The sequence below is a fragment of the Bos taurus genome, chromosome 22 (genome assembly GCF_002263795.3).
Source record: "Bos taurus isolate L1 Dominette 01449 registration number 42190680 breed Hereford chromosome 22, ARS-UCD2.0, whole genome shotgun sequence".
NCBI classification, from domain to species: domain Eukaryota; kingdom Metazoa; phylum Chordata; class Mammalia; order Artiodactyla; family Bovidae; genus Bos; species Bos taurus.
Window position 1 is genome coordinate 57160377 of NC_037349.1, and position 19643 is coordinate 57180019.

A 19643-nucleotide genomic window follows, 5' to 3' on the forward strand; every position below is an offset into this window, starting at 1 on the left:
AGGGGGTTCCATTGGCTGAATGAATGTCATTCTAAATTTGATAAGGATGGAAACACCTTGAACCCCGGTGCACAACAAAAACAACAGGGAAACTGATAAAGGGGCCGTCCTCTAGCCCCACTACAAAAGGAGGACCTAGTGTTATGATGCTACAAGCAGCCCTCTAGCCCCACTACAAAAGGAGGACCTAGTGTTATGACGCTACAAGCAGCTACATCTAAGAGTGCTTGCACTGATGTATCTAGTCCTTATGATATGGAACTAATAGAATTATGCAACCCCCACAAAATTCCCACTGGATATTACAGCCTGATTCCACCCAGGACAATGGGACTAATTTTGGGACATAGTAGCTGCACAGTGAGAGGTTTAGTGGTATTGACCGGTGTTATGGACAAAGATTATGAAGGGGAAATACATGTTATGGTAAATGTTATGAAAACGGGAAATGCATACTTACAAAAAGGGGAACATTTCGCACAATTATTACTTTTGCCATATGTTAAACCAATGAAGGCATCTGATAAAGTTCGGCAGGGAAGCTTTGGTAGTACCAACCTTACTGCTGCACTATCCACCTTATTAAAGGAACATCAGAAACCCATGCTTACTTTATGCATACGGGGAAAGAATTTCACAGGCATGTTAGATACCGGAGCTAACATTTCAATCATTAGAGCTGCAGAGTGGCCCCTCGATTGGGGTAAGGTTATGGCTCCTTCTAGACTATTAGGAATGGATGAAACTGATGCCGCACAAACTTTTGTCAGTGCATCCTATTTACAAGTGTATGGCCCTGATCAAATTGTAGCTTATCTTAAACCATATATTACTAATATCCCTATCAATTTATGGGGACAGGATTTTCTTGAACAAACGAAAGCCACAATTTCTTTAAATGAACCTTTTTAATGGGGGCCATTGAGTTAACACTGCTGCCCCTCGATTGGGAATCTAATACCCCAGTATGGACACCTCAGTGGCCCCTAACTAAAGAAAAATTGGCAACTCTTACACAATTAGTAAATGAACAATTACAAAAAGCTCATATAGAACCTTCATTTTCCCCATGGAATTCCCCTGTTTTTGTAATAAAAAAGAAATCAAGAAAATGGCAAATATTGATAGATTTAAGAAATGTTAATAATACCATGTCACCTATGGGGCCCTTACAACCCAGATTGCCCTCCCCTTCTATGGTACCAAAAGGATGGTCTGTAGGTATTATTGACTTACAAGACTGCTTTTTTACTATACCTTTGCACCCTAAAGATAGAAAACGTTTTGCCTTTTCAGTTCCTTCTATAAATCACATGGCTCCTATTAAAAGATTCCAATGGAAGGTGCTACCTCAGGGAATGATGAACTCCCCTACCATTTGCCAATATCTCATATCTGTTTTATTACAACTGATTAGAGACAAGTATCCTACTGCGTTTATAATTCATTATATGGATGATGTACTTCTCTCTATGGAATCTGAACTCTGTTTGCAACAGTTATACAATGAAGTTACTACTACTCTTCAAAATCATGGCCTGCTTGTTGCGCCAGATAAAATTCAATGGAAAGCACCCTTTAATTATTTACGACATGTTATAGGAGAATCTAAAATCAAACCTCAAAAAAACTCAAATTTCTGTGCAGTCTCTACGCATGCTGAATGATTTTCAAAAATTGCTAGGAGATATTAATTGGCTGCAGCCATCTGTTGGCATCCCCACCTATGCCTTACAAAATCTATTTAAAATTTTAGAGGGATCCCCTGACCCTAATAGCCCTAGGCAGCTAACAAAAGAGGCCAAAGAAGAACTGGCCTTAATGGAGAAACGCATTCAACAATCTTTTTCAACTCGGCTAGATTATGGTCAATCAGTTTCTTTATATATATTCCCCACTGAACATTCGCCCATTGCAATTATAGCTCAACATAGCCCAATAGAATGGGTATATTTACACACTAAACAGTCTAAAAAAATTATGTCATATATTGAGAAAATAGGGCACTTAATTATGTCAGGAAGAAGCCATGTACAAACTTTGACTGGATTTGATCCATATGCAATACATGTTCCCTTGACAAAAAAAGGAATTGCAAATTATCTTACAGTACAACTTGACCATGCAAATGGCATTAAATGATTTTCAAAATGTTATCTCATTTCATTTGCCGAAAGGAAAATTATGGGACTTTCTACAATGTACTAAATTCATTGTAACTAATGTCATTGCATCCCAGCCTATTATCAATGCACCCACCTATTTCATTGATGGCAACAAGAAAGGCATAGCAGGGATTGTCGGCCCTGATATCAAAGAGAAATTACCCACTACCTATTCTTCAGTACAAAGAGCTGAATTATATGCTTTATATGCTCTTTTGTCACTTCAACCATTATCCTTCAATGTATATACTGATTCCAAATACCTTGCTTCCCTTTTTCCTGATTTTGTTACCGCCTTTTCATACAACCTAGATGAAGAATTATACACTCTCTTTTCACAGACTCGAGCTTTAATTCGCTCACGTACGGAACCTTTCCTTATTGCACATGTACGTGCTCGTTCAGGTTTACCTGGCCCTCTGGTCGCAAGAAATGATGCTGTTGACAGGCTCATAGCTCCCATTTTTACATCTGCCAATGACAAACATGCTAATCTTCATACCAATGCTAACAGATTGCACTCTAAATACCATATTCCTCTCACTGAAACCCGACATATTATTAAAACCTATGATGTTTGCGCCCCTCTGCACTTACGAACTACAATTTCAGGAATTAATCCCCGGGGGCAACAACCTAATTCCCTTTAGCAATCTGATTTCACTCACTGCTCCTTAAGAAAGTTTTCTTTGCTTTTTGTCTCAGTTGATACATTTTTGGGCTTTATCTGGGCAGTACCTGTCTCTTCAGAATCTAACAAACACACCATTTCCACACTCTACTCACCTTCCCCATTATGGGGATTCCTTCTGTCTTGAAAACAAACAATAGACCTGCATTCACCTCGCCTTCATTTCGTTCATTTTCATCAGAATGGAACATAACACACATTACAAGAATACCCTATAATCCTCAGGGTCAAATTATTATTGAAAGAGCCCACCACACCCTAAAAACTCGTTTACTAAAACAGAAAGGGGAGATATGGAAGAGGAGATAGACTTCTTATCCTATGAACCCTCAATTACAATTATCTTTAACTCTTTATTCCCTGAATTTTTTAAACTTAACAAAAAATAATTCTGACACTCATGCAGATAGACATTTTACAGAAGACAAAACAGCAAATTAGAAATCAATACACCAATATGGTATAAGCAATTTAATCAGTGGCTGCCAGGAATCTTACGACTCCTAGGCAAGGGTTATGGTCTTGTCATTGCAGATGGAGAGGAAATCTAGGTTCCCCTTTGCTATGTCCGTTACCGAGAGGGACCCCAAGACCGGACTCCCTCGGGAAGTGACGAAGTTGACGCAAAGGGTCTCGTCAATGACCCTGGAGGAGCCAATGAGGAAACGCCATCGTCTGAATCCTTACCCGACATGGGCTCAAGTGAAAAACATGACTTGTCAGGCTGAGCAGACACTGAAGAGCAAGAGGAACATCATAATCGCTCCTGGTTTAATAGATCAAGCATTGGAGGCTTTCATAAATCTAAAACAAGTTTCTGGACTGATAAGGACATATTGCTGAATTGGTATAACGGGGGCTTATCACCCCCACGACCCAGGATTGTCGTCCCCATTGTGGGGCCAGAGCAGTGGCACATTTGGAAAATTCCAGCAGCTTTAGAGCACTTCGCTAATGTTTATGGGACTATGGGTGTGTTTCGTCCTTCTAATTATACCTTCCTATACAATAGTACTGGCTATATTCAATCATATGTTCACCTTCTGTACTTGTTTATTGTAGGGCATTTTGATATTGACTTATCGACCAAGATTGTCAATTGTACTGCATGTGCATTGTATACCTGCCTTAATCACACCATTTCCTATCACAGTGCTAGCATTGCGCTAGTTAAACAAAGATCTGAGTTATGGCTTCCCATAAACTTAACTGAGCCTTGGACTGATTCTGTATTTCTTTCTGTGTTCTTGAAAATTGGACTCGACAAGCTCAAATAGATCAGCAATTACAAACACGAATGAATGAGTTACAAACTGTGGTTATCCACTTAGGATACAAATGAGTTATCCACTCAGGAGATCAAGTGCAGCAACTGACGTTCCAAATACGTGTACATTGTCACTGGAATTTTACTTCTTTTTGTCTGACTAACATGCCCTATAATAGCACTGAATATCCTTGGGATAAAGTTAAAGTGCATTTGCAGGATCTCACAAATAACTCAAGTTTAGACATCAATTTGTTGAAACAACAAGTTGCTAATTTTCAAGTTAGGGTACCTAGGGAATTGTATAGCACTCAATTCTGTGATACTTTAACCAAAACCCTATGGTCTCTAGACCCTAGAGCTTAGCTTTCAGGAAGCAATATTTTTATATATGTATTAATCACCCTGCTCTTTTTGTCCTTGATTATGGGATACAGAAGTCTCTACTCAAGACTCCATGCTTCCCACAATGGAGTCCAACTAGCAGCCGCCATGCTTAATTTAAAAACAAAAGGAGAATATGTTGGGGAGCGTAGTGCAAAATAGCCGTAAAAGGAGAAAGTCCTTGGGAAAATGGCGAAGGGCCAGAAATACCCGGCTTTGCACTGCGGACAGAAAAACATCTCCTGCCTTTGGTTATGCTCAGCACCAAGAGTTAATAGGGATGTTACTTGTGAAAGCAGGTTGTGGGATAAGCCCATGGGTCATTTAGAGCGCGCTGGCCTTGAAATGTTTTCACTGATTATGTGTTAACTCCATATGCGCTCTGCTGACCGTATACTTTAAGCTCTTTGTTCCTGCTTCTATAAAAAAGCTTGACTGCAGAAATAAACTTGTCAGTGCTTGCAAGAGACTGTCCAGGTGTCCTTCTTTCAGGTTCGTCGCTTCCAAGTCCCGGGGAGAAAATCCCCAACACACTCAATGTGCCAGCAAATTTGGAAAACTCAGCAGTGGCCACAGGACTGGAAAAGGTCAGTTTGCATTCCAATCTCAAAGAAAGGCAATGCCAAAAAATGCTCAAACTACCGCACAATTGCACTCATCTCACACGCTAGTAAAATAATGCTCAAAATTCTCCAAGCCAGGCTTCAGCAATACGTGAACCGTGAACTTCCAGATGTTCAAGCTGGTTTTTGAAAAGGCAGAGGAACCAGAGATCAAATTGCCAACATCCTCTGGATCATGGAAAAAGCAAGAGAGTTCCAGGAAAACTATTTCTGTTTTATCGACTATGCCAAAGCCTTTGACTGTGTGGATCACAATAAACTGTGGAAAATTCTGAAAGAGATGGGAATACCAGACCACCTGACCTGCCTCTTGAGAAACCTGTATGCAGGTCAGGAAGCAACAGTTAGAACTGGACATGGAACAACAGACTGGTTCCAAATAGGAAAAGGAGTTCGTCAAGGCTGTATATTGTCACCCTGCTTATTTAACTTATATGCAGAGTACATCATGAGAAACACTGGGCTGGAAGAAGCACAAGCTGGAATCAAGATTGCCAGGAGAAACAGCAATAACCTCAGATATGCAGATGACACCACCCTTATGGCAGAAAGTAAAGAGGAACTAAAAAGCCTCTTGATGAAAGTGAAAGAGGAGAGTGAAAAAGTTGGCTTAAAGCTCAACATTCAGAAAACTAAGATCATGGCATCTGGCCCCATCACTTCATGGGAAATAGATGGGAAAACAGTGGAAACAGTGTCAGACTTTATTTTGGGGGGCTCCAAAATCACTGCAGATGGTGATTGCAGCCATGAAATTAAAAGACACTTACTCCTTGGAAGGAAAGTTGTGACCAACCTAGATAGCATATTAAAAAGCAGAGATATTGTTTTGCCAACAGAGGTCTGTCTAGTCAAGGCTATGGTTTTTCCAGTGGTCATGTATGGGTGTGAGAGTTGGACTGTGAAGAAAGCTGAGCGCCAAAGAATTGATGCTTTTGAACTGTGGTGTTGGAGAAGACTCTTGAGAGGCCCTTGGACTGCAAGGAGATCCAACCAGTCCATCCTAAAGGAAATCAGTCCTGGGTGTTCATTGGAAGGACTGATGCTGAAGCTGAAACTCCAATAGTTTGGCCACCTCATGCAAAGAGTTGACTCATTGGAAAAGACTCTGATGCTGGGAGGGATTGGGGGCAGGAGGAGAAGGGGACGACAGAGGATGAGATGGCTGGATGGCATCACCGACTCGATGCAGATGAGTTTGAGTGAACTTCGGGAGTGGGTGATGGACAGGGAGGTCACAAAGAGTCAGACATGACTGAGTGACTGAACTGAACTGAACTGAAAGGGCTTTGTGGTTTGAGAGTCTCTATTTCCCCCCAGACAAGTGCCTGCATTCCTGGGCTGCTGTGTTCACGTCTTGAAGGTGAAAAAGCCAGTGTTTCGAGTGAGAGATCCTGCCAGGCTGACCTGGTGCAGTGTCAGCTGGGGGGCTTTGGTTCACAGGTCATTTGGGGGCCTGCAGTCCACAGGGCAGACTCTGAAGTCGCAGTGCGAAACTGGTTTTGTGCTTATTTTAACCAGGTGACTTTCGGATGGTGGTTGGAGAGGATAAGGCAAAAGTGTTGAATATCGTGAAGCCCAACATGGCCCACTTCCGGGAGCTGTACGGCAGCATTCTGCAGGAGAGCCCCCAGGTGGTGTATAAGGCCCAGCAGGGCAGCCTGGAGGTGAGCGGTCGGTGGGACATCACGGGTCCGTCCTGAGGCAGGAGCCCGTTTAAGGGGAAAAGTCGAGTGCGCAGTATGACCAGTGTGGTAACTATTCACAGAAAGTGCGTTTTGCGTGTAAACGTGTTCTCTGTGTGTTTGAAATAAGGCTAAAAGGTCGCATAAGAAACTAGTGACAGACAGGAGGCTGCCTCCGGAGAAGGGCCAGGGGCTGACATGAGCCGGGTGGGGGCCGGTCTTCACCGTGTGTACCTTTTTTGCCATTTGAACTTCTTGCTACATATATTAATTATTAATCAGAAACAAATAGAAGCAAACTCTGAAATTACCTTCTCTTCGCCTCCAAACCCATCTGCCTCCCAGAGGTAGTCTTATTCACAGGTTGGTGTGTTCGCTTCCAGATCTCATTGCGTGTGCTTCTGTGTGTACGTGTATAGACATGTAGGAAGTGGCTTGGTCTTTTTCATTTTTTTTTTACATAAATGTATTCATATATGTTATTCTGAAGCTTGTTTCTCCCCCACTCGTTATATGTATTGTGTCTTGGGACTTTTCTTTTGACATAGCGGACAAGGCTTTCTTTCAAGGTATTTATCAAAAAAATACTAAGTTTTTTGAAAATAAAAGTCAAAGAACCTTTGAAAAATGTAATTTGGATATAAGATTTTTTAAACTATAGGATTTGTGGTTTTTTAATCTTTACGATAACACCATTAACTTTTTTAAAGCTCCTCCTCTTCCACATAATAGGGGCAATTCATGTTGAATAACAAATTAATGGTATTTCTAGAACTGAAAGGAAACTTTAAAAAACAGGAATTATTTTAAATGTAGTGCTAGAGAATAACATGAATGCCCAGAATACCCACCACTCAGGTTAACAGATTTTGCAGTGTTTGCTTTAGATTGAGGTTTTGTGTTTTTAATTTTTACTCTTCTCAAAGTGATGCCTGCACACTTTAAAAATCAGGTGACACCCCAAGGTTTTTACGAAAAGCAGCATTTCCCTGCTGCACAGTTCCTACTTTCCCAGAGAAGCTGCTTTCATCTCCTTCACTGAGGCTTCTGGTGTTTATCTCCATATTTATAAGTAATGTGGTTTGACTGTTATTTCTTGATTTGTTTTCAGTTTTGTACATTTTTTGTCACCCTTTTATGGAAAATGAGAATTTTTTACTCTCATGCACTCCATTCACACACACACACTCTCTCTCTCTCACGCACTCTTTCCGCCTCTCTCTTCACACTCACTTATGCTCCACATATAGTTATTACATGGGCTTTCCACATGGTTCAGTGATCCACCCAGATGGTTAAGATCCATCCACCTGCAGTGCAGATGTGGGTTCAATCCCTGGATTAGGAGGATCCCCTGGAGGAGGGCATGGCAACTCACTCCAGTATTCTTGCCTGGAGAATCCCATGCACAGAGGAGCCTAGTAGGCTACAATCCATGGGGTCGCAGAGTCGGGACACAACTGAAGTGACTGAGCATGCATGTATGCATAATTATTACGTAATTTTAGGTTAATAGTCAAAATTTACTTTATTAAGACAACTGGGTTTCTTCATTGCTGCCATATACTACTGTGAAGTTTACTTTCCTGCACAACTTTGTTTTTCTTGGAGTTAATCAGTCCATTTGTTCCTTCTTGCTTAGTGTCTACATTGTTGTGGTTCAGTCGCTAAGTCATGTCCAACTCTTTGCGACCCATGGACTGCAGCATGCCAGGCTCCCTTGTCCTTCACCATCTCCCAGAGTTTGCTCAAACTCACATCCATTGAGTCAATGATGCCATCCAACCATCTCATCCTCTGCTGCCTCCTCCTCCTGCCCTCAGTCTTTCCCAGAATCAGGGTCTTTTCCAATGAGTCAGCTCTTCACATCACATGGCGAAAGTATTAGAGCTTTAGCTTCAGCATCAGTCCTTCGAATGAATCGTCAAGGTTGATTTCCTTTAGGATTGACTGGTTTGATCTCCTTGCAGTCCAGGGGACTTTCAAGAGTCTTCTCCAGCACCACAGTTTGAAAGCATCAATTTTTCAGTGCTCAGGCTTCTTTATGGTCCAACTCTCACATCTGTACACGACTACTGGAAAAACCATAGCCTTGACCATACAGACCTTTGTCGGCAAAGTGACTTCTCTGCATTCTAATACACTGTCTAGGCTGGTCATAGCTTTTCTTCCAAGGAGCATCTTTTAATCTCATGGCTGCAATCACTGTCCGCAGTGATTTTGGAGCTGAAGAAAGTAAAGTCTGTCAGTGTTTCCATTTTTTCCCCCATCTATTTACCATGAAGTGATAGGACCAGATGCCATGATCTTAGTGTTTTGAATGTTGAGTTTTAAGCCAACTTTTTCACTCTCCTCTTTGAGCTTCATCAAGAGGCTCTTCAGTTCCTCTTCACTGCCATTAGGGTGGTGTCATCTGCATATCTGAGGTTGTTGATATTTCTCCTGACAGTCTTGATTCCAGCTTGTGCTTCATCCAGCACAGCGTTTCTCATGATGTACTCTGCATGTAAGTTAAATAAGTAGGGTGACAAAATACAGCCTTGACATACTCCTTTCCAAATTTTGAACCAGTTTGTTGTTCTATGTCCGGTTCTAACTGTTGCTTCTTGACCTGCATACAGGTTTCTCAGAATGCAGGTAAGGTGGTCTGGTATTCCTATCTCTTTCAAGAATTTTCCACAGTTTGCTGTGATCCACACAGTCAAAGGTCTTAGCATGGTCAAGAAGCAGAAGTAGATTTTTTTTTTTTTAAATTCTCTTGCTTTTTCTGTGACCCAGTGGATGTTGACAATTTGATCTCTGGTTTCTCTGCCTTTTCTAAATCCACATTGTACATCTGAAAGTTCTCAGTACACATACTGTTGAAGCCTAGCTTGAAAGATTTTGAGCATTACCTTGCTATGAAATGAGTACAATTGTGTGGTGATTTGCACATTCTTTGGCATTGTCCTTCTTTGGTATTGGAATGAAAACTGACCTTTTCCAGTCTTGTGGCCACTGCTGAGTTTTCCAAATTTGCCGGCTAATTGAGTACAGCACTCTACCAGCATCATCTTTTAGGATTTGAAATGGCTTAGCTGGAATTTTATCACTTCTACTGCCTTTGTTCATAGTAATGCTTCCTAAGGCCCATTTGACTTCACACTCCAGGATGTCTGGCTCTAGGTGAGTGACCACACCATGGTGGTTATCCAGGTCATCAAGACCTTTCTTGTATAGTTCTTCTGGGTATTCTTGCCACCTCCTCTTAATCTCTTCTGCTTCATCTAAGTCCTTACCGTTTTTGCCCTTTATCATGCCCATCTTTGCATGAAATGTTCCCTTTGTATCTAATTTTCTTGAAGAGATCTCTAGTCTTTCCCTTTCTACTTTGAAAGGACATTTTCCCCTCTATTTCTTGGTGTTGTTCACTTAAGAAGACTTTCTTTTGTCTTCTTGCTTTTCTCTGCAACTCTGCATTCAGATGGGTATATCTTTCCCTTTCTCCTTTGCCTTTCACTTCTCTTCTTTTCTCAGCTATTTGTAAGCCCTCCTCAGACAACCATTTTGCCTTCTTGCATTTCTTTTTCTTGGGGATGGTTTTGGTCACTGCCTCTTACACAGTCTTACGAACCTCCGTCAATAGTTCTTCAGGCAGTCTGTCAGATCTAATCCCTTGAATCTATTTGTCATTTCCACTATATAATCATAAGGGATTTGATTTAGGTCATACCTGGATGGCCTACTTTCTTCAATTTAAGTCTGAATTTTGCAATAAGGAACTGATGATCTGAGCCTTAGTCAGCTCCAGGTCTTGTTTTTGCTGACCATATAGAGCTTTTCCATCTTCGGCTACAAAGAATATAAAAGTGAAAGTCACTCAGTCGTGTCCAACTCCTTGCAACCCCATGGACTCCGGGCCAGAATACTGGAGTGGGTAGCCTTTCCCTTTTCCAGAGGATATCCCAACCCAGGGATTGAACCCAGGTCTCCCGCACTGCAGGTGGATTCTTCACTAGCTGAACCACAAGGAAAGCCCAAGAATACTGGAGTGGGTAGCCTGTCCCTTCTCCAGCGGATCTTTCCGACCCAGGAATTGAACCAGGGTCTCCTGCATTGCAGGTGGATTCTTAACCAAATGAGCTATCAGGGAAGCCCTGATTTTGGTATTGACCATCTGGTGACATCCATGTGTAGAGTTGTCTCTTGTGTTGTGGGAAGAGGGTGTTTGCTATGACCAGTGCATTCTCTTGGCAAAACTCTGTTAGCCTTTGCCCTGCTTCATTTTGCACTCCAAGCCAAACTTGCCTGTTACTCCAGCTATCTCCTGCCTTCCTACTTTTGCATTCCATTCCCCTGTGATGAAAAGGACATCTTGTTTTGGTGTTAGTTCTGGAAGGTCTTGTATTTTCTATATACTTGTAAATAATTCACCCTCAAACTCTCTTACAAATCTGTAAAACATCCTCCTTTGTAGACAAACACATCAGGTGTTTTCTCTGTTTCTTGCTTTTCGTGGGGACCTTCTTCCTGAAGTCCTGTGTCCCCCGTTCCTTTCGGGGCTGGTTGCTTTCTAGACACGCTGCACAGCTCTTCCCCTGGAGCTTTATTTCATTATCACCTATAGTACAGGGTTCTTCCTTGCTGGTTTCATCTTCTCCTTCTCTCTCTCAGTGGTATTTCGTTGAGATGTCCATCTGCCTCTCCCTAATGATTGCTTTTCTTGTGCTTAAGCAAAATTGCCACCGCAGCAGCACATTCTGCCTACTGTTCACCTCTTTAAATTTTCTTCGTGAACCGCGGTTCTTTTTTGAACTGTTCCTGATGACCAGCTCTAGGACGTTTCTGGAGATGGGGTGTCATTTCCAGGGCCCCAGCGCTTGTGAGTACCCAGTGCCCAGAAGCGGTGGTTTTCAAGGTGTTGTTACAGGACGTGTCCACAAGGCGGCAGCACGTCTCCATTTCCAGGTCTGGGTGGGCGGCAAGCAGAGCTTTAAAAGAAAGTGGCTTTCCTGGGTGGGAGAGGAGGGTGGACAGGCCGAGAAGAAACAGCCGAGGGCTTGTGCTCCTTGCTGTTTCCCACCCTCGACAGATACCAAGCCCTGACAGACCGCTCCACGGAGGACGCTGTGGTTCCTAGGTAGGGGGGACGGCTCCGTGCGAGGAGGCTGCAGCGGGGAATCCCACCAGCGTGAGAGTTGCGCACCAGGTGACTTTTGCAGCTCTTCCAGCCCAGAGCGCGCACCGCTGTTTGGATGCGGGAGGTTTCATGGAGCCTTCAGGGGGGTGCGCCTGGATCGGGAGATTGTGGTCCCCACTACAAGAGACCAGACACTCCAGGACTCAGGGGAGCTCGTTTGCTGACCCATCCTCCCCAGCTCTCTCATCTGGCCGAGTCCAGGCTGCAGGGCCCCAGGCTGCTCAGGCCCCAGAAAGGTGACACAAGCCTGCTGAAAGGGCCTTCAGGGAGATAGTGTTCACGTTTCTGTTTTTTTTTTTCCCCACCCCACTTCTCTCTAGGTTGAAGGGGTTATGTTAGGTTGGAATAGAGTTCATTTACAACGTTGTGGGTTTTTTGGGGGGGAGGGGGGGAGGGTTTCCAGCCACCTGATTCTGTTACGCTAAACATGTTCTGTGTTGATTTCTTTCTCCATACAGATTTCTAGAGTGTGTGGAGCACAGCAGCCTGTGCGAATGGGACCTTTTTGATAATTTATCTATATATTAGTGCATATCTATTACTCTCAAACACATCATATATGCCTCTCCCTGCTCTTTCTGCTTTGGTAGCCATCTGTTTGGTTTCTGGACCCGAGAATCGGTTTTTCTTTCCTAAATGAGTCCATTTGTTTCAGTCTTTGGATTCCGTCTCTAAATGACATTAGAAGGTGTTTGTGGTTCTATGCCGGCAGCCCTTCACTTAGTGTGGTCTACTCCAGGTCCATCCATTTTTCTGTTTTTTCTGCAAACGGCAGTATTTCAGTCCTTATTTTGGCAGAGTAATATCCCAGGGTATGAATGAACCAGATCTTCTTGAGGCATCCATCACCGATGGAGATTTTTTGTTGTTTCCAGGTCTCCGCTTGTGAATGACGCTGCATGCAGGTTGGGTGAGTGTGTCTTTGCGAATGAAGGTTGGTTTTACTTGTTTGTTTTTAATTTTTATTTTTTTCACATAGCACCCAGGAGTGTGATCGCAGGCTTAAATGGTAGGTGAATTTTTATTTTTGAAAGGGCCCTTCCTTCCGTTCTCCATCATGGCTCTTAGCAATTGACCTTCCCAAAAATGGTGAAGGAGGCCTCCCTCTCCTCCATGCCCTCCCTGGAATGTATTGTCAGCCTTGATTGATCTGCTTTCTAACTGGTGTGAGGTGATACCTGGTGGTGATTTGATTGCCCTCTCATAATAATTGATAAGGGAGAGCCATGGTTTTTGTGCAAAAAATTAAAATAAAACACACAGTGGGTGTAAAAAGCCCTCTTGACATTTGCTCTCTGAAAGGTGCTTGTGTTTTGAATTGTTTTTACTTACCTCCCTGGGCATTTTCTAGGTCTCCGGGAACTTCTACCGTCTCCCAGGCCTCGGGGCTCAAGGCTGGTCAGGCTCCAGGGCTATGACACAAGCCCAGGTCACTGAGGGCTCAGGGAAGAGTCGTGGCATTTTGTGTGTTAATGTGTGTGTGTGTGTGTGTGCCCTCTTCCTTTAGAATTTTCATTTTTTTTTTCAATTGGAATTGAGTTCATTTTCAATGTTGTGCTTCTTTGGGTGTTAGGTACCCTAACTGTTATCCACGCATTTCATTTCAGGCTTTTTTTTCCATACAGGTTGTTAGAGAGGTTTGAGCAGAGTCCCTGATGCTGGACAGTTGGTCCTCGTGACGACTTTCTGTATGCTAGTGGGGATTCGTCAATCCCAGACTCCTAATTCATCCCTCCCTCCTCCCCCCACCTTTTTCCATTGGTAACCATCAGTTTGTTTTTTTTTTTCCTGGGTCTGGGCATTGCTTTCTCTTAGGTCAACAGGTCCGTTTCTGTCCATTTTCCACTGCCTGTCCAAGTGACATCACAGGCTATTTGTCGTTCTGTGACTGAGGTCCTTCACTAAGTATGATCAGCTCGGTTCATCTGTGTGGTTGCAAAAGGCAGCATTTCATTCATTTCTATTTATGGCTGAGTGAGAGTCCCTTGCATCTGGGTGCCACGTCTTGCTGGCGCATCCATCTGTCCATGGACATGTTTGTTGCCTGCTGACCTTGGGATTGCAGATTATTCTGTAGTGAACATTGGTTTCGCCCGTTGTTTCCACCCTTTTTTTGGGAATCAGAGTTTTTCTTTGCATATAGTTTCAGGAGTGTGATTGCGGGACCCATTGGTAGAGATCCATCTGTATTTGTATTTATCTTCTCTGAGGGTGCGACCTTCAAACCTTTGCCATCGTGATTCCTGTGCTTTTCCCTTCCCCAAACGACCGTCGGATGGGTCCCTTTCCCCTGGGCCCTATCCCGCTTTGATTCTCTATTGCATTTTTCCTGATCTCCTCTCTGATGGCTGTGAAGTGGTATCTGGTTGAGATTTCTGTCTGTCTCTCCCTAATGCTTGCTGCTCTTGTGGTTAAGCAAAATCACCACCGCAGGAACTCATTCTGCCTGCCTACCACTCACCTCTTGAAATTTGCATCTTGAATGGGGCTTCTTTTTTGAACTGTTTCTGATGACCAACCCTAGGACGTTTCTGGAGGTGGGGTGTCATTTCCAGGGCCCCAGCGCTTGTGAGTATCCAGTCCCCAGAAGCTTTGGTTTTCAAGGTGTTGTTACAGGACGTATCCATAAGGCGGCAGCACGTTTCCATTTTGGGGTCTGGGTGGGCGGCAAGCAGAGCTTTAAAAGAAAGTGGCTTTCCTGGGTGGGAGAGGAGGGTGGACAGGCCGAGAAGAAACAGCCGAGGGCTTGTGCTCCTTGCTGTTTCCCGGGACGTTTCCCACCCCCGACGGATGCCAAGCCCTGACAGACCGCTCCGCTGAGGACGCTGTGGTTCCTAGGTGGGGAGACAGCTCCGTGCGAGGAGGCTCCAGCGGGGAATCCCACCGGCGTGAGAGTTGCGCACCAGGTGACTTTTGCAAGCTCTTCCAGTCCAGAGCACGCCCCGATCCTTGGATGCAGAGGGTGCACCTGGATCGTGAGATCATGGTCTGGTCCACGTGGGACCAGACACTCCAGGTCTCAAGGGAGAGACACGTCCTCCCCAGCTCTCTCAGCTGGCCCAGAGTCCAGCCTCGGGGGCCCCAGGCTGCTCAGGCTCCGGGGACGTGACACAAGCCCCAGTCACCGAGACTTCAGGTACAGAGCCTTGGCATTATCTTTTTTTTTTTCTTCTTTCAATTTCAGGTCTTTTGTTTATGTTGGAATAAAGTTGATATTGTATGTTGTGTTTCTTTGAGTGTTTAGCATCCTGTTTCTATTACACATTTATATAGAAGTATTCTTTGTTATTTTTTTTAAACTGTTGGTTTTTAGATTATTTTGAGTAGTGTTCCCTTGTTGATTAGGTCCTCCTTGAGTATTTATATGTATTAGAATTGATATATTACTCCTGTATTCCTAATATATCTCTCCACTTTTTGCTTCGTTAAGCATCAGTTTATTGTCTGATTCCTGGACTAGGTTTCCACTTTGTAAATGGCTATGTTTGTATTAGTTTGTTGATGCCATCTCATGAAATCATAGGCTACTTTTGCTCTCTGCCTGACGCCCTTCACCAGTATGATCAACTCTAGGTCCATCCATGCTGTTGCAAAAGGCAGTTTTTCATTCATTGTTTTTTTTTCTTGTCTGAGTCATAGTTCATTATATATACGTACTACATCTTGACACATCCATCTCTCTCTGGACACTCCTGTTGATCCCACTTCTTGGCTCTCATATCATAAATTATGATGCAGTGAATGTTGTTTGTATGTTTCCTTTCGAATGTCAGGTTTTCTTTCTTTCTTTTTTTTTTTTTTTTTGCATTTATGTCCAGGAGTTTGATCACCGGCTCAACTTTTTGTGGTATTTTGTAAAAATACATATTTATTTATTTACTTGTTTGGCTGCCCTTGGTCTTAGTTCCAGTACCCAGGATCTTTATTTGCAGAATGCAGACTCTTAGTTGCTTAGTTGTGGCGTGTGGCATCTATTTCCCTGACCAGGGATCAATCGAACCTGGACCTCCTGCATTGGGAGCATGGAGTCTTAGCTTTGGACTCTCAGGAAGTGTCCCTCATTGAAATTTTTTTTTTTTTTTGAAGGGGAACGTTCCTACCATTCTAAGTCTTATCCGTTCATATTCCCAAAAAGAGTGAAGGAGAGTTCATTTTTTCCTTGCCCCCCAACATTTATTACCATTGTGACATCTTTTTCACTCTCCTCTTTCACTTTCATCAAGAGGCTTTTTAGTTCCTCTTCACTTTCTGCGATAAGGGTGGTGTCATCTGCATATCTGAGGTTATTGATATTTCTCCCAGCAATCTTGATTCCAGCTTGTGCTTCTTCCAGCCCAGCATTTCTCATGATGTGCTCTGCATATAAGTTAAATAAGCAAGGTGACAATATACAGCCTTGCTGCTGCTGCTAAGTTGCTTCAGTTGTGTCCAACTCTGTGCGACCCTATAGACGGCAGCCCACCAGGCTGTTCTTGTTCTCAAGGCAAGAACACTGGAGTGGGTTGCCATTTCCTTCTCCAATGCATGAAAGTGAAAAGAGAAAGTGAAGTCACTCAGTCGTGTCTGACTCTGTCCATCACCAACTCCCAGAGTTCACCCAAATCCATGTCCATTGAGTCGGTGATGCCATCCAACCATCTCACCCTCTGTAATCCCCTTCTCCTCCTGCCCTCAATCTTTCCCAGCATCAAGGTCTTTTCAAATGAGTCAGCTCTTCACATCAGGTGGCCGAAGTATTGGAGTTTCAGCTTCAACATCAGTCCTTCCAATGAACACTCAGGACTGATCTCCTTTAGGATGGACTGGTTGGATCTCCTTGCAGTCCAGCCACTAAGGCTACCCTACCACTAGGATATTGGAGACCAGTTGACTTTTCGAAGCTCTTGCATCTTCCATGTCCACCGTCACTTGGGTGCAGTAGGTCTGGTTGTGCTGCTGCAGCGCCCGCCTGGGTCAGGAGAGTTTGGTCTCCATCAGCATGGACGAGGTATTAGAGGCCCAAACGGGGCTCATTTGCCAGACTATCCTGTCTTACCTCCCTCGGCCCCACTGCAGTACAGCCTTGGGATTCAAGTCTCCTCAGATTTAGGGATGTCAAAGCAGTCAGGGTCACCAAGGCCCGTGGTGAATATAATGAGCACCCCCCCTTTTTTGGGTCACTGTTTTTTTTTTAATCCATTCATCCATTCCTGGATACTCTAGGTTGCTTCCATATCTTGCCTCTTGTAAGAGATGCTGCAGCAGGTAAGTGGATGCAGATGCCTTTTTCAGTTAGTCTTTTCTTCAGATAAAACCTAGAAGCAGAATTAGTGAACCCCATTGCAGCTCTATTTTTAATTTTTTGAGGCACTCCATACTGTATGCAGGTCAGGAAGCAACAGTTAGAACTGGACATGGAACAACAGACTGGTTCCAAATAGGAAAAGGAGTACCTCAAGGCTGTATATTGTCACCCTGCTTATTTAACTTATATGCAGAGTACGTCATGAGAAACGCTGGGCTGGAGGAAGCACAAGCTGGAATCAAGATTGCCGGGAGAAATATCAATAAACTCCGATATGCAGATGACACCACCCTTATGGCAGAAAGTGAAGAGGAACTAAAAAGCCTCTTGATGAAAGTGAAAGTGGAGAGTGAAAAAGTTGGCTTAAAGCTCAATATTCAGAAAACGAAGATCATGCCTCTGGCCCCATCACTTCATGGGAAATAGACGGGGAAACAGTGGAAACAGTGTCAGACTTTATTTTGGGGGGCTCCAAAATCATTGCAGATGGTGACTGCAGCCAGGAAATTAAAAGACACTTACTCCTTGGAAGGAAAGTTATGACCAACCTAGATAGCATATTGAAAAGCAGAGACATTACTTTGTCAACAAAGGTCCGTCTAGTCAAGGCAATGGTTTTTCCAGTGGTCATGTGTGGATGTGAGAGTTAGACTGTGAAGAAATCTGAGCACCGAAGAATTGATGCTTTTGAACTGTGGTGTTGGAGAAGACTCTTGGGAGTCCCTTGGACTGCAAGGAGATCCAACCAGTCCATTCTAAAGGAGATCAGTCCTGTGGAAAGACTTTGGAAAGACTGATGCTGAAGCTGAAACACCAGTACTTTGGCCACCTCATGTGAAGAGTTGACTCATTGGAAAAGACTCTGATGCTGGGAGGGATTGAGGGCAGGAGGAGAAGGGGACAACAGAGGATGAGATGGCTGGATGGCATCACTGACTCGATGGACATGGGTTTGAGTGAACTCCGGGAGTTGGTAATGGACAGGGAGGCCTGGCGTGCTGCGATCCATGGGGTCGCAAAGAGTCGGACACGACTGAGTGACTGAACTGAAGTGAACTGATGCTATTTTCCACAATGGCTGCATCACTTTACAGTCGCAGTTCCCATCTTCACCAGCACGTTTCTTGGTGATACAGCCACTCAGCTACCAGGTGATGTCTCATCGCCATCTTGTTTTGCATTTGAAGATTCACAGATTTTCCTGAGCACCCTGTACATGCTTGGGTTGGATCCTCTGTCTTATTTCAAGCTTAAGCCCATGCAGTAATATTCTAGATGGTTCCACATACTGCAAGTTTCTCAAATAGCCTTTTCTCTCTAGCTCTCAGGACCTTTATGTACTAGGTACATGTGCTCAGTTGCGTGTGACTCTTTGGGACCCCACGGACTCTAGCCCACCAGGTTCCTCTGTCCGTATGATTTCCCAGGCAAGAATACTGGAGTGGGTTGCCATTTCTTCCTCCGGGGGATCTTTGAAACCCAGGGATCGAACCCACATCTCCTGCATTGCCTGGCGGATTCTTTACCACTGAATCACCTGGGAAGCCCCAGAACTTTTATTGTTTCTAATTAATTTATTAATAGAACTGCAGTTGTTGGCCTGGAGGACGCATTAAAGACCCCTGGATGCCTCATATACTACGCACCTTGGCCAAGGCCTAAAGGGCTACAAGGTTCGGTTTTCCAATCTGTGCAATGGAGTGGAAAGCAAGGGATGGGGTTTAACTTCACCTCTCCCCACCTCCCCACCCGCCACGGCCCCCCGACTCTCAGCCCCTGAACTTCCAGTAGTTATGTAAGGATGTGAGAGTTGGTCCGTAAAGAAGGCCTTTTCCAATTGTGATCTTGGAGGAGACTCTTCAGAGTCCCTTGGACTGCAAGGAGATCTAACCAGTCAATCCTAATCGAAATCAACCCTGAATATTCATTGGAAGGACTGATGCTGAAGTTGAACTTTCAATACTCTGGCCACCTGATGCTAAGAGCTGACTCACTGGAAAAGACCCTGGGGCTGGGAAAGATTGAAGCGGGGAGGAGAAGGGGATGACAGAAGATGAGCGGGTTGGATGGCATCGCCACTCGATGGACATGAGTTTGAGCAAACTCCGAGACAGAGAGAAAGAGGACAGGGTAGCCTGGCGTGCTGCAGTCCATGGGGTCACAAGGCGTCAGACACGACCTAGCAGTTGAACAACAACCCCAAGTTCCGGGGTTGGGAAAAACGTATAATCAAGGAGCGTCACCCGGCCACTCGGAGCAGGCAATGGCAACCCACTCCAGTGTTCTTGCCTGGACAATCCCAGGGACGGCGGAGCCTGGTGGGCTGCCGTCTATGGGGTCGCACAGAGTCGGACACGACTGAAGG

At 44.1% G+C, this 19643-nt stretch overlaps 2 protein-coding genes across 3 annotated transcripts in view; both read left to right on the forward strand.

The window, feature by feature from the left end:
• LOC112443501 (phosphatidate cytidylyltransferase, mitochondrial-like) overlaps positions 1-19643 on the forward strand; it is a 43547-nt gene that overhangs the window by 21733 nt on the left and 2171 nt on the right. For both annotated transcript variants that reach the window (XM_059880129.1, XM_059880130.1), the window contains one exon: positions 6652-6797. In XM_059880129.1, coding sequence (XP_059736112.1) covers positions 6652-6797 — 146 coding nt within the window. The remainder of the gene's footprint in view (positions 1-6651; positions 6798-19643) is intronic.
• The window catches only part of RBSN (rabenosyn, RAB effector), a 57447-nt gene that overhangs the window by 14477 nt on the left and 23327 nt on the right, over positions 1-19643 (forward strand). The gene's annotated exons all lie outside the window — the stretch shown is intronic.